The 15,697-nt window shown below is 38.0% G+C and overlaps 1 protein-coding gene across 1 annotated transcript; it reads left to right on the forward strand.

Annotated features, from left to right (window-relative positions):
• Positions 1 to 1,225: 1,225 nt before the first annotated feature.
• Positions 1,226 to 10,805, forward strand: LOC141282897 (scavenger receptor cysteine-rich type 1 protein M130-like). Its single transcript, XM_073815986.1, has 4 exons — positions 1,226 to 1,406; positions 1,508 to 1,807; positions 10,071 to 10,376; positions 10,453 to 10,805. The coding sequence occupies exons 1-4, from the start codon at positions 1,226 to 1,228 to the stop codon at positions 10,803 to 10,805; spliced, it is 1,140 nt and encodes a 379-aa protein (XP_073672087.1).
• The last annotated feature ends 4,892 nt before the right edge of the window (positions 10,806 to 15,697 follow it).

The raw sequence follows: 15,697 nt of genomic DNA on the forward strand, positions 1-15,697 counted from the left end.
AGGTAATGGCGGAAGAGATGCCACATTGTGTGCCAGCAGATTGTGTTGCGACTGGCAGTTCATTCCACAGTTGTGGAACAGCTCCTGAGAAGGTATGCGACATGCGCCCTCTTTGGCTCATTGAATACCACTCTTGTCGCTGCGTTCTGAATCATCTGTAGGGGTTTGGTTGTGCAGGCTCTCCAGCCAGTAGCTCATTGCAGTAGTCCAGCCTGGACAGGACAAGAGCTTGGACTAGAACCTGTGTGGCATGCTCATTCATTCATCATGGAACATTTTCTCCTCTACTCCAGCCCAGAAACTTATTTTCCATCCCACATTTTCAAACTGGCGTGTTGATTTGTCATTGTATGGAAAAAAGATATTAATGTCTCGTCTTGTGTTCATCAGACAAAATAACAGCTTACATCTTTAAAACATGAGTGAGTAAATAATGACAGAATTTACAAGGATGTTAAAGCATTTTTAATAACATATTTTATTTATGTTTAGCTCCTATTAGGTTGGCAAATGGTGATAACTCATGTTCTGGTCGAGTGGAGGTTCTTCATAATGAATCATGGGGAACAGTGTGTTCAGATTACTGGGGTACTGATGATGCTGCAGTAGTGTGTAAAGAGGTCGGATGTCCGACTGGTGCTGAAGCGAAAATATATAACTACTTTGGACCTGGTGTAGGAACAATATGGATGGATAATGTTCAATGTACAGGGAATGAATCGTCACTGCAGGGGTGCAAGTTTCCTGGAATGGCATTAAACAACTGTAAACATTCATCTGATGCTGGAGTCATCTGTCGAGGTAGGATATGATACAGTGTTTCTTCCTTTGCAAGTTTCTACTCAAAACCTTCAAGTGATTTAGGATATTTGTGATCACATACAAACAATGATCCTGTTTAAAGCATAACTTCACTTACAGAACCAGACCAGTCGGATAAGTTAACAATAAGTGTATTCTATTTATCTTGTCTGTATTTAGTATTATATAACACAGCATTATTGTACTGTAAACCAGTTGTGGGATTTGCAGAAAAGAAATTACTAGAATGACTTTAAAACATTGACATTTACTGATGGTTTTCATCCCCTCTCCTTTAGATATTAGACTGGTAAATGGATCTAATCTGTGTTCTGGAAGAGTGGAGGTTTTATATAATAATCAGTGGGGAACCGTGTGTGATTCTGGCTGGGATTTAGCAGATGCTGCAGTGGTGTGTAATAGCATGGGATGTGGGACTCCTATAGCAATAAAGACTGCGGCTGCCTTTGGGCAGGGTTCAGGACCCGTGTGGCTGGATGAAGTGAATTGTTCTGGGAATGAGTCAACAGTGGACAATTGTCCATCAAAGGCATTGGGAACAAGTACTTGCACACATGGACAAGATGCTGGAGTCATCTGTCAAAGTAGGTAAAAATTATAATTTGTGACTGAATATCTTATAATAATAATTTAGTTAAATCCCTGAAAGAGCTTATACTCTATATGAAATCAATATTTCCTGCAGTTGTAAAGCTGGTGAATGGTACGAGTCCATGTGATGGCAGACTTCAGATTTTTTATAATAATCACTGGGGTGGAGTTTGTCACACTGGATGGGGTCTACAAGATGCTACAGTTGCGTGTAGAACACTGGGCTGTGTTGGAGTTGTCGAGCCAGTGTCATATGTGGGTCCATTTGTTGGGCCAAAATGGATGGATAATGTTCGATGTACAGGAACTGAGATGTTCATGCAGAACTGTCCATTTACTGGATATGGTGTTAGCAGCTGTGCAGATGGACTTTATGCTGGAGTTTTATGCAACAGTAAGACCATTTTTGAAACTACTATGTCAAAGCTAATGAAGTATGTATTATGAATGAGGCTGTCATTTAGATATTAGTGATGTTATGTTCGTGAACGAATCGTTCTTTTTGAACGAATCTTTTAGGAAAACGAATCATTCTCGTTCACGCCATCCATTGACTCATATTTCTCGTTCACTGAAATTTCCCTCCCTTCTTGAGGTGCACGGACAAATGAAGCGCGGCTTTCTTTCTGCCTTCAAAGAGTGACAAAATTACGAGCCAATGGCAATCGAGTATGAGCTGTGGCCGAGCATATGATTGGCTCAACATACTGAATGAATATGCCCTTCACTGACCGAGCCGCTGTTTATTTTAATTACTGTAGAAAAATTTGTCTTTGTATTTTAAAAATGGTATGTCTGTTTAATATAGTTTATATATCTATATATAGTTTAATCCACCCATTTCACTGAACTTTAGTCAGTCATCTGCGTCTGAACGAAGTCTTGAACGACATGACCGAAATTATATGATTCGTGAAAGAGGATCTGATGACTGACTGAACCAGAGGAGGCATGCCAATCACTCACAGCATTGAGGTCTTTATTTACAACAAATCCAGATTAGATGTACTATAAATGTACGTGTGTCTTAATATATTCTGTAGCTTGATAAATGATGCTTAGTATTTCACAATTTGAGCTTTATTAAAAACTAATGAGTTTTTGCAAAAAGTCTTTCATTGTCTTATAGCACATAATGACACACATCTTCGCCACCTATTGGCGTATTTATGTAAAATTAAGAAATTAAGAAACGAATCTGAACGAATCATTTTGGTGAACAAACTGAAAATGAACGAGTCACATAAATGAACGAAAATTTCCATCACTATTAGATATCTAACTTTTTAAAAACATATGAATAGGGAATCCTTACCAAAGTGCCACTGGTGCTGCTCCTTCCAGTGCCCTGCATAAGTGTAGCAAATATCTGGCTTTTAAAAAATTATTATACTTATATAGTTTTATTCACCAAGTAATAAAGATGTAATATACTGTAGGTAGCAATTTGGAAATGTTAAACGTGAGCTTACTTGCATGTTAACCATTTACGCTTAAAGCATTTATCTCCACCAAATCCAATGATCAAATTCATAAACAAGTTATTTAACCCTTTGAAGTTTAAGAGGTTTTTTTGGCCTTGGAGAATTTTTGACCTGCACTGACATTTGTACTTTATTCAGTTGCTTATAAACATAAAAATGGCAAAGGTCTAATAACATTGTGTTCAGCACAAACTGGGCTACAATAATATGTGAGCAACAAGTATGTACATGTTTTTGAAAATGATCAATTTTAAAGTCACTGATATAAGTCCACAAAACCCATACTAAACATGTTTTGACAAGACCTTTCAAAACCTGATCTAGTAGTCTCTGTTTTTTCTTTAAAATTATGTGAAGAATGACGTGGTCGCATATTCAGGCTGCATACGTCGTCAAGCCTGGTTTATTAAAGTTAACTGAACATTACATTCGCAAGTCATAAGCATATTACAACAATTTAATAAATTAAGAATAATGGTAAACTTAATATTCTGAAATAAGATAGTCTTGATGACTGATGCAGCCTACAAATTAGAGTTGTGACGTTCGCGAACGAACCGATTCTTTTGAACGGCTCATTAACATGAACGATGGGAGCCGAGTCGCGGCTGGAGGGGAGCCGTTCTTTCTGTCGTTCTTTTTTCCTATGCGTGTTTCACACAGATGCACACAAATTAGCTCCTCCGCGAGACAGAACAGTTATAGGGGGAGGGGTGCACATGATGATAGTTGTGCACGCATCGTTCACGTGAGAACTCCAGTGGAAAAAAAAACGGTGTGCCCCAGATGTCCTATTTGCAAAGTTTACCGTAATAATAGTATTAATAGTGGACTGTATGTAGACATTTATTTCCATTTTATTTATTCTAATTTGTGGAAGAGTTTGTAGTAAAAGCGGTTTTGCACAGAAATTCATTGCAGCCGGATTTTTTTTAATGTTTATTTGTGAGTAGGTATTGTATGAATAACATAAGTCAAAGTAGCTTTACACATACACACATTTTGTATTAAAGGTTAAATCCAAAACAGTGATGTCACTGTCTAAGCAGAGGGATTTTGTGCAACCCTATGGAATATAGTCCACACATGACAAATGAGGTTAAAATCAATATTTCAGAATAATTTAAACTCAGATATTGGTGTGTGATATCTGAACTTAATTATTAGACTACAAATCTCACCTCATCATTCCTCCTAGTGATTATTTCCAAGATAAACTAACATGCCCCTAAGCTGGCTTCTTAAAACTGACTAAATATTTTAAAGAGCCAAAAGAGCCGTTCTTTTGAACGGCTCTTTGAAAGGAACGGATCGCCAAGATCCGGATCCCCTCAAAGAGCCATAAATCCCATCACTACTACAAATGCGACCTCTGGAGGCTGCAGCGTTGAGATTGAGTAGTGCCCATGTCTCTTATTTTCACTTTGTTAATGGTACAAATCTTTAGTTACTATCTTTAGTTATTATTATCTTTAGGGTTAAGGGCTTTTAAAAAATTATTCTTAAACTATTAATTTGTACTGATTTATGAGGAAAAAAGATAGGTAAGGGTAAGATAGATAAGAGAGATCAAGGATCACATCTTACTTTGTGAAATCACAGAGACCCTATAATGACAGGGGGTTTGGGTGGGTGGGTCTTAGCTAAGGGCCCCCCATAATCTTTGACATAATTCGAACACTGATTAAGCCCCTAATGGCTCTCTGTTGTGAAGCAACAAGAAGAATGAATGTGCGGAGTCTTGAAGAGAAAATGTTTTCCTTGTAGTTTAATAACAAAGTAGTGTGCAATATAATCAACACAAATCTTAACAAGCATCTTTGTGTCATTTGTGAGAAAGGTTCCTGAAAATACAAGTTAACATCACATGACAAAGCTTTTACCAAGCAATGCTAAGAAGCATTAGTGGCAGCAATGTCCAAAAAGTGTGAATATCTCTTTCCACTTCATGGTTTTGTGGATGTGCAGTGTTGTATAGTAACAGCTGAGATTGATGCAGACACATTCCTGTAAGAAAGTTATAAATAGCTATTAACATATATTGTCCACATAAGCAGATGCAGCTCATCTGTTTGGGCAGGTGTCCCACCAAAATATTAAACCACTTGTAAACTTTCTAAAATCTAACCTGTTTACTTTTAAATGTATTTAAAAAAATTTAATAAATATTTTCAGAGTTTCTAGACACAGTGTCTAGTTACAGTAGATGAATATGTTGGAAAATTGAATATTTTGAAAATTGAGCGCACAGCTCGGTTGGTTACATGTAATGATCGAGCTGAATTGGGCAGAGACTGCCTTTACCCCTTGAGTTCAGCAGTGCCCTTCATTTTCCCAATTCAAATCTGTGATTAAAATATGGAAATGCAGCGAGCCCTAATGGAGAACCATATGTTACGTTAACGATGTAGTTCCGGACAATGCTTTATCATTCCACGTAAGCAAAATGCATGTCACTCTGTGTGTCAGGATCCTGCCAGATCCTTGTTTGTATTTAGATCTAGTTCAGCATGGCAGGGTTCGGATATTACAATGTTTTATGTGGGAGATGCGTGGTTTTAGTATTGGTTTATTCTGACCATGCATTTCCCGTGTCTCGTCACTTTTTCCCGATCCTTTACATGATTTCCAGGTGTATGTAATTTATTTTCTCCCTATTTAAGAGTCCTTGTGTTTGTCATCCAGTGCGGGTTCGTCATTGTTACTCTGTTTGTCTAAGAGTTTACCTGTGAGTTTTGCAGTGAATATCTTGTGTTCCAGTTTATGTTTAGTGTTTTGTTTAAGTGATAGTGTTTAGTGTTGTCTTGTTAGATTTGTGTTTACCCTCTTCTGTTTGGCCCCTCGTGGGTTTTGTTTTCCTGTTTTTACCTTGTTTTGTTAATAAAGTCTAGTGTTGTCTATCCACGACGCGCTTGGGTTCTTCCGCATCCTGAATCCTGACACTGTGTGACAGTATAGTACGACCGATTCTTCAGATTGTGAGCATCGTGAGTGAAACAAATTAACCCAATTGTAATAATATAGAGTTTTTAATACAGAATTTGTTTGAAATATTGTCAGATAATAAGAAAATGGGCATCAAACAACTTTGCCCTGACAAGCAAGATAAAAAATTGTGCAACAGCCAAATGACCAATTGTAGGTCATTCAACAGGGCATTAAAGGAATAGGCTTCCCTTTTGCCATATTAAACTGTTATTACCTCAACCTAGATGAATTAATACATACCTATCTTTTTTCAATGTGTGCACTGTACAGCGTGTTGTGAATGTGTTAGCATTTAGCCTAGCCCCATTCATTCCTATGGTACCAAACAGGGAAGCCACTAAACACTTCTGTGTTTTCCCTATTTAAAAACTGTTACATGAGGAGTTATACCAGTAAGTATGGTGCCACAAAATAAAACTTTTTTTGGTACCATAGGAATGAATGGGGCAAGGCTAAATGCTAACACATTTACAACACGCTGTACAGTTCACGCATTGAAAAAAGATAGGTATGTATTAATTTGTCTAGGTTGAGGAAATAACATAGTTTAATATGGGAAAAGGGTAGACTATTCCTTTAAATGGATAATGTGATGACATAAAGCTTGGGCTATCTGGTTTTACTAAACGGAATAAAGCGTTTTATTTCCCACTTTTTCGTTCATCTTAATGGGGATGAGTGGATGTGTGTGACGCGTGTAATTTGAAGAATTTATCTGAAAAGGTTAAAACATAATAATCAGCATTATAAGCCTACACAAACGCTGCCTCAGCAAATCCGGGGAGGGACCGCCGTATCTCGGCCGGGGAAGGGGTTAGAGGGTCGTGGGTAGGCTCGTTCGAAAGGTCCCCTCCGGTGGAGCAACCACCCCAATGGGCGAGTTCATCTGAGCAAAGGCGCCCGAGCTACGGCCGTTTAAATTTCAGGCGGTGGTAGAGAGTTGATGAAGCACACAGGGGAGTGGCAACGCATACACTCAAACTCAAGTTCAAAACTGAGAGAAATCAAAGAGGTGGAAATCCGCAAGCTTTCGCTGTGGTGCTGTCTCTCCAACCAACTTTAGCAAGCAACGTACTTCCTGAGCAGTTAGAAAAAAGCTTCTCAATAGCAGTTGATCTGCAGGCTTTCGAAACGAAAAAGCTGATTTGGTATCGCACCTGCCTCTCGTTTTTATACTCTCTTTTATACTGAAAGTTGCCATCAAGGACAACATGATAGCGGATGTAACTAAAAATAAATGAGGGAATAATATACCTCTCTCAATCCAGTCGCTATTTAAAATGCACCCAGAGTATTCTGAGGTAAAGATGAACTCTTCATCACTCTTCCTCACTATCCAAGACCATCTGAAGATCTTCCTCACGTGTGTATATGTTTCATTATCCTAACATGCAGTAAAGTCTGATGAAACTTATGCTTTGTTTGTCATTGTTTGGGGGTGTTCATAAAGTTTGCATAGTTCACGTTAGGCCATTACCATACAGTATGAATAATGGGTGTGATCACATTAAAAATAATGAGGTCAGACAGGAGAAACTGACTCTTTTCTCTTATACAGATTACATAAACAGGCAATATGTGTTTTCGATTGTGATTATTTCATTTAAAAGTAGATATTTCAGGCTTTCTTTAGACATTTCTTAAGGATGCAATACTCCTGGTATATTAAGATTAAGAGCAGGCAGGCCACACTCTGAGCTTGGTAAGCCAGGCCGATAGCATCCACTATCCAGTGGGACATCCTCTGCAGCCTGCATTTCCCTTCTGCTGGCCTCTGTAACAGACAAAAGGCACTCTGAGCTTGGTGCATGTACAGTTGTGTAGCGCAGACAGGAAATAACAAAGCTAATGCTGGGTCTGTCTCCTCCAGGGGCACCTCTTTGAAGTTCACCAACTGATCCCTGAAGGGAGTTGAAAGTAGCCGGACCAAGGTTTTAGAATTATATGGAAGTCAGTAGGACCAAACTTTAGGCATGATTTTTTTTTACCAAAAAAGCCTGCAGGTCCCCTACCCTCTTTAGGCCACTGCAACCAGGAGTAACGTTTTTAAGGATAGAAACTTTAATTTGACTGACTGCAAAGGTTCGAATGGGGCACCCTGGAGTGATCTTAGCACCAGGTGTATGTTGGTAGGACAAGGTGGATTGAAGGAAGGAAGTGCAGATCACCTTGTCAGTTGATCCACACAGCGGTCGCAGTATTGTCGGGGTGGACCAGTAAATCTTTGCCTTGTAACTGCAACTCAAGGCAGTTGAAGTCCCAGTGCAGTTGGGGGCTTGTCCAAACCCTTAATATTGCAAGCCTGTTGTATGGTTCAGTGTCTTGGCAAGAGTGTGCTATTTACAGCAAAGGAGGCAGGTCAGGATCACCATCATCACCATCATCTAAAGAGAGGGTTGGCTCACCCTACGATGCAACAATCGACATTTTGTTGTCGAAAAGAAAGCTGAAGGATACCACTGGTACACATTGAGATGGTCCTACCAAATCCTGTGGCATCTCAACTGACTGTGGAGTGCATGAGGAGTGAGGGTCTGTCAAGGGTTGGTTCCCTGCAGGACAGGCCCTCACTGTCACCCTTAAGTTGCCCCAGTTATTTCCCAAAGCTGTGTGTCCTTGAGAGGCAACACTGAAACAATGCATTGCCATGTGAGCTACATGCGAGCATGAGTCATTCCCTTGATGTGACATCAAAGTGACCAACTGAAAGGGATTTTATATACAGCTCATTTAATTGCTTTATTGCACATGTTAGTCATGTCTCCGAGTCCTGAATAGTTTATTATGAAATTAACTAAATTGCTAAAGATAGTTATCAGTTAAAGAAATTATTTGTGCACATTTTTACTATTTCATGAAAAAACTCTACAATCCTTTAAACATTGTTTCAAAAAATACCCATTAGAGAATGTCCAGGGGACATTATTTTATGGTTGCAAAATAATTTTTACTAAAGATCACTAATAGTTTATTATTTATTTTTGTGAAGATGAACTTGTGATATGTAAAGGAAGATCATATGATTTATTTTTAATTATATTATTTTGTAGGGGTGTCACGATTCTCCAAATCCTCGATTCGATTACATTTTTCGATTCTAAGGACACGATTCGATTCGATTGTCGATTTTTTTTTTTTTTGAAAGACAAAAAATTATATGCCATTATTTCTATAGTTTCACATTAACATGCACATTGTGTTATTTTCCTCGCATGGGGGTTTGTGGGCTTTACTTACGCGAGAGAGCTTGTAGAGAGAAGATTCCTTCTTGCACGCACATGGACTTAATGCACGCATCTTGGACTCCTCCTAGCATCTGAAATAAAACAGGTGCTTCATAAGCAGCTGCGCTTCTTTCTGTCTCACTTGCATGCACTCTCGCATCTGTCCGAAGTCTAAACATAAACTAAAGTAGTAATCCTTACGTATTTGTTCAGTTTTATGCATTTCATGTGAGCTGAGGCAAACTATCCCTTTTGTTTAAAATATAACCTGCTGCATCTTGGCGCCTCTCTCACTCTCACGCACGTGCAGAGAGCTGCGCTCTGTCAGAAGTCAGATCACTAGGTAGTAATCCTGTTTATGATATGCATTACAAGGAGTTGTAGCAATACATCCCTCATGTTTAAAATATAAATCGTGTTCCGCTGGACCGATGTTTTTAAAGGCACTTCTGAGAGGTCTATTTTCCCCTGCTTGACAAGCCGACCGGACGTGACATGGGGGCGTGGCAGCATCGACGATCTCATTTTTAAATTCAAAGTTCAAGGTTGTGACTTAATTTCGATCGATTTCGATTTAAAATCGAATCATGACACCCTTATTATTTTGCAATATTCCAACTAGGAATTTATATGCAGCAACAGAGGTCTTTGCAGAGGTCAGAATGTCCACTGACCCTGGATTTGTTTAATACAGAGTGTGTTAGAGGCTGAAATCTGTTCAATCTGGATGCTGTAGGGAAACATGGTGGGAATTATATGAAACAATGACCCATCCATCTCCATGTTCTTTGAATTGCACACTTTCCTTGTTAAACTGACCCACCAAATGTGATTCCATTGACAATTTAATACTAACAGATTGTAGCATTTGCCTACCACCTTAAGAGTGTGAAGAGACAAAATAGCAAAGAGTTTCCTGCTTTTAAACATATATTAATTGTTTTCGTTCACTCTTCTTTAGATATTAGACTGGTAGATGGAGCTAATGTGTGTTCTGGAAGAGTGGAGGTTTTATATAATAATCAATGGGGAACCGTCTGTGATGCTGGCTGGGATATAACAGATGCTGCAGTGGTGTGTAGTAGCATTGGTTGTGGGACTCCAATATCAGCAACAACTGGGGCTTCCTTTGGCCAGGGTTCAGGACCCGTGTGGCTGGATGAAGTGAGTTGCTCTGGGAATGAGCCAACAGTGAAAAACTGTTCATCAAATGCATTAGGAGCAAGCAGCTGTACCCATGGACAAGATGCTGGAGTCATCTGTCGAGGTAAGTTGAATTTTTCATTCATGATTAAATATCTCATAATGATACGACGTAATTGTAAAATCACTGTTTCCTGCAGATGTAAAGCTGGTGAATGGTTCGAGTCAATGTGATGGCAGACTTCAGGTTCTTTATAATAATAGCTGGGGTGCTGTGTGTTATGCTGGCTGGGGTCCAGAAGAGGCTGCAGTTATTTGTAAAGAGCTGGGCTGTGGTGAAGTTATTCAGACAAAATCATATCTGGCTCCATCTAATGAGCCCGTATGGATGAATAATGTTACATGTATTGGAAATGAATCAACAGTGCGTGACTGTCTATTTGGTGGATGGGGTGCGGGCAACAGTTGTAAGAATGGACTGTACGCAGGAGTTGTTTGCAGCAGTAAGATCACTTTCAAACTTCCCCTCTATGTCACAGCTATTGCTTACTAGGTTTTATTAATGATGATGGCTTCAAGTATGCCACTTTTAATCCTTAAAAAAAGTTCCACTTACAATCTAATACATACCAAATGTTAACTTCAGGATGCACTACCTAGGTTTATCTTTTTACACTTTCCGCACATTCAGTGTATAAAGGTGACAAATATACACTAAAAGTTTTAACTTTGCTAAGGGAACTGCAGGTGATTGATTAAAAGGACACCCCAAAGGACACCCCATGAGCTGCCTAACAGACTCGCATAGACTTAAGATCATACTGCCACCCAGTAACAAAACATTACATTCAATAATACAACTCCTCTCAGTTTACAATCATATCAAGTTCATATTTTTTGTAATACCTATTCTTCATTCTGTTTTTTAGTTTACAAAATACTTTGCATTTATAATTAGTATCTTGAGAAATATTGCATTCAGTTAAAGCGCCTTTCAGTTCAGTCATTAATGTGTCAACAACATTCATTAAAACTGATTTAAATAGTCTACTAACCTGTAAGCAAAATTTAAATTTAAAGGGAATATCTGTCACTTTTTTACATTTAACATTTAAAGAGACAATCCTTACCAATGCATTTATGAGATCGTATGTGCAGCCTTTTTACTGTATCTCTAGGAATAAAAAATGCCTTCATGAAAATGATACCTTAAAAATAGTAATGTAATTTGTTTTAAAGTATATCATATTTTAATTTTGAAACCTAGAATCCATATGCAACCAGAAAAGTCTGATTTGATAAAAAAAATCAGATGAAAGATTTACCTGTTCAATGCCACCTAACGCCCCATTCAGACAGCCAGCGACCAGCAGTAGCAGAGCGAAGCAATCTCATTCATTTCAATGGAAACCGGGCGACTTCCAGCGACACGAGCGAAAGTGACGGTTGGCGACCGTATGGGCGTGTCCAGCGACGCGAGAAAGTTAAGAAAAGTTTAACTTTATGCAAATGTCGACCGAATTTCGGGAGCGACTACCAATGAGAACAAAGCAGTGGAGTTCACATTATCCTTCTCTCATCAGTTACTGGCGTGGATGGTACTCATTTGTGACCCGTCACGGAAACCAGTGACACAAGTCGGCAGCACAAGTTTCGAGAAAATGAGAAACAACGTTTTTTTTCAAAATTTGTGATTTTCGTTTAATTGCAGAATCTGTTAGTTGAGATCATGAAGAAGCCTCTCCATGTTTGAGATAGCAGTTTATGTATATTTAAAAGCGTACATTTTGCGGTTAAAATAGGCTTGTTTTTCCGGAGATTCTAGCGTGCAGCGGGGGGCGTCATTGTCTGTGTGTATATTTACATACTGTATAAGCTTGTGTTTTCGCCTCCGCCCCCAAAGGGAACAGCGTGACTACTTAATAAGGATAGTTCGCCCAAAATGAAAATAATGTAATTAATGACTTACCCTTGTGTCGTTCTAAACTCGGAAGACCTCTGTTCATCTTCGGAACACAGTTTAAGATGTTTTAACGTTAGATTTAGTCCGAGAGCTTTCTATACCCTTCAATCTATGTATGGTTTCCATGTCCAGAAAGGTAATAAAAACATCATCAAAGTAGTCTATGTGACATCAGTGGGTAAGTAAGATTGTGTTGAAGCATCGAAAATACAGTTTGGTCCAAAAATAGCAGAATTACGACTTTATTCAGCATTGTCTTCTCTTCTGGCTGGAGCGTGAAGTCACGTGACTGTAGTGATGCGGCTGCCCTGTTGCTCAGACATGTTTGCTAAGTTTTTTTTTTCAATCTTATAGCGTGCTTCTCCCCAGACTGTAAAGCTCGGGCACGCAAAACAAAAATAAAAGAAGCTGGGGCGGAACAAATAACAGTCAGCCGCATCGTACGTCAGCCGCGTCAATGACTTTATGAGGCGCCGCAGTCGGATGACGTCAAAGTACCGCGAGAGCTCTTCAAGAAATCTTACGGAGTAGTTTAATTTCGACTCGCTCTCGCGGTACTTTGTCGTCATCTCTATGTTAGTTCTTGCAGCGCAGCATGAGTCCAAACACACAGAAGTTACACAGAGATCGTTGTATTCTTTATATAATTGGCTACATGTTTTGTTTATCAATATTTTCCATGAAGTCATTGGCTGATGGAGGAACGAGCAAGCGATTGGTAACATCTTTAAAGGACGTCACGTTTTCGACGGTGCTGTTTGGATGATCTTTTATACTACCTCCCTATTTTAGATACAAACTTTGAAGGCAAGTTCATGTGTTTAACAGAGTTTAATTACATATACCCTTACATGTTACGATGTAAATAGTCCTCAGATTGTATATTATATTGTATTACCAGAAATGCATGCGAAATCTGATGTAAACAATAGACTTTACATCTATATTTCACGGATTATACGCATTTGTGGACATGGATAATCTGAAACAAACTGGATTCGACTTGTGATCCCCACAAAGGTAAAAAGAGTCATGTTAATTTTGCATGTTGTCATTTGGTCATAAAATACTACATATGATGCTAGAACATCTGTATCTCAAAACGGCTTTACAGGGGGTATGGCTTAGCTAAATGAGATGTAAATGAGCCCTATTGTCTCCCCCAGTTGGAAAGAGGAGTCCCTTTCGTCTCGATTTTCTCGGTTTGAGTATTTTTAAGTTCCTATATTCAAATGGCCACAACTTCTCCAAATCTTATCAGATTTCCATGTGTTACACATCGTTGGAAAGCTTAGAAACTGCACTTTCAGAATCTGTGAATAACTCAAAATGGCCCAGATCCGACTTGTGTCACTACTTTCCGTGCCTGGACAAATTTGTTTATGACAAGCAGATTTAAAAATGCCTCATTGAAAGTGACGGGCAACACACAGCGATACCATCACTGGCTGTCTGAACGAGGGGTTAGAGTAGATTTTTTGTGACACTTTTTTCTACAAATTTTGAATTGCAGTTTGTGAAACTAACCTACCACAGTTTGCTTGATCATTTAATATAAGACAGTTTGTAGTCCACAGCTTTATGAGTAAGATAATGTAAATACAGCAGATGATTTTGTGTTTTGGAACATCTGCTCATGGTTTTATTTACTTTCTTAGATATTAAACTGGTAAATGGAGATAATATGTGTTCGGGAAGAGTGGAGGTTTTATATAATAATCAATGGGGAACCGTCTGTGATGCTGGCTGGGATTTAACAGATGCTGCAGTGGTTTGTAAGAGCATGGGTTGTGGGATTCCAATAGAAGTAAAGACCGGGGCTTACTTTGGGCAGGGTTTAGGACATGTGTGGCTGGATAATGTGACTTGTTCTGGAAAAGAGCAATCAGTAAAAAATTGTCCATCAAAGAAGTTAGGAACAAGCACCTGTGGTCATGAACAAGATGCTGGAGTCATCTGTCGAGGTAAGATCAAATTATATTTTATTACTTATAATGATACAGCAGTTCAATTACTGAAAGAGCTTCAACTGTATGTAAAACCAATATTTTCTGCAGATGTAAAGGTAGTAAATGGTTCGAGTTCATGTTATGGCAAACTTCAGGTTCTTTATAATAATCAATGGGGTGCAGTTTGTCACACTGGCATGGGCCTGGAAGAAGCAACAGTTGCATGTAGTGGGATTGGCTGTGGTGAAGTTCCAGGGCTACAGTCATATATGGCTCCAAACTATGGGCCAATATGGATGGATAATGTGATATGTACTGGAAAAGAGTTGACACTGCATGACTGTTCATTTACTGGATGGGGTGTTAGCAGCTGTGTGGATGGACTTTTTGCAGGAGTTTCTTGCATCAGTAAGATCATTTTTAAAACTTGCAACTCAAAATATATACTTTGAATGAGATTTCTAATTCAAGTATCTCCCTTTCCAATGCTTTTTCCTTGCAAATGAAACAAATTAATCTTATTATGATAAGCCATTCTTGAAAAAGTCCCTTTTTAATTTCACAGATTTTGTGAGAAAAAATGTGGTAAAGATTACAATTTCAACTGAGACTGACATTGATTTCAACGACCCTAAAATCATGAAGACGATAATGGACAAGGTGAGTTAACATATGTTTAATTGTGTAAATAAATACTAATTTCACTACTTGCATTTTGTCTGTTAGACAGTGACGATTAAAAACATTTGTAACGTTGTATTCTTTCTCATGACTACAACTTTATTTGGTATAAGGTGAAATATTTGTAGAAGTAGCATAAATGCAGTTTGTTGCAAAAAAGTCAGTGACTTAAATTACTGTAATTATTAAATAAATAAATAAATGTTTGAATTGCTTTTCATAAAAATCAATGTTACTAAATTGTGTGTAAAAATAAATTATTTAAAATCAATAATTTTTACATTTTTAATAAATTAATTACATTTTTTTATTCTCTTTTGCATGTTAAAAATTTTAGTGTTAGTATTTTGTTAATTTAGCAAGCCAAAATAATAATTGAAACAGATAAAAGTTTAAATTTGGGGCAATAATAGCAGAAGAAAAGTATTTTAAATCTTAAAATATTTTTTGTTGTTGTTGTTAAACATGCTTCTCCGATAGAGAAAACTAATGTGAAATTGTCCACGAATTGTCCAATTGTCCAGTTAATCTTTCTTTATCATTAGTGCTGTTATATACTTTTAGTGTAATTTGCTAGATGAGGTTTTATTCTTTTCAATTAATCTACAAGGTTTTCAATTTGACAGATAACCGCAGTGGTAAAAAGTAAAGGAGATTACTTAACTAAATGGAGAAAACAACATAATGGGATGGTATTTCAAGAAATAATTGCAGGTTTGTAAACTGAGAGGTGTTGCTCTCTCTCTTTCTCTTCTTTAAACATTATATATTAAGGTAGAGAACTTTAAATTAGTTTACACTACTGTTGTCTTAAAATATGTGTGTGGCAGTCAAGAATATTTTCTTATGCAG

The sequence above is a fragment of the Paramisgurnus dabryanus genome, chromosome 1 (assembly GCF_030506205.2).
Source record: "Paramisgurnus dabryanus chromosome 1, PD_genome_1.1, whole genome shotgun sequence".
NCBI lineage: Eukaryota > Metazoa > Chordata > Actinopteri > Cypriniformes > Cobitidae > Paramisgurnus > Paramisgurnus dabryanus.

Bases quoted from the DNA above. Each gene is read 5' to 3' on its own strand.
- LOC141282897 (XM_073815986.1), top strand. From the start codon at position 1,226: ATGGGATGTGGGACTCCTATAGCAATAAAGACTGCGGCTGCCTTTGGG. The intron at 1,407-1,507 runs GTAGGTAAAAAT...TATTTCCTGCAG, and splicing joins TGCTGGAGTCATCTGTCAAA to TTGTAAAGCTGGTGAATGGT. The intron at 1,808-10,070 runs GTAAGACCATTT...ACTCTTCTTTAG, and splicing joins TGCTGGAGTTTTATGCAACA to ATATTAGACTGGTAGATGGA.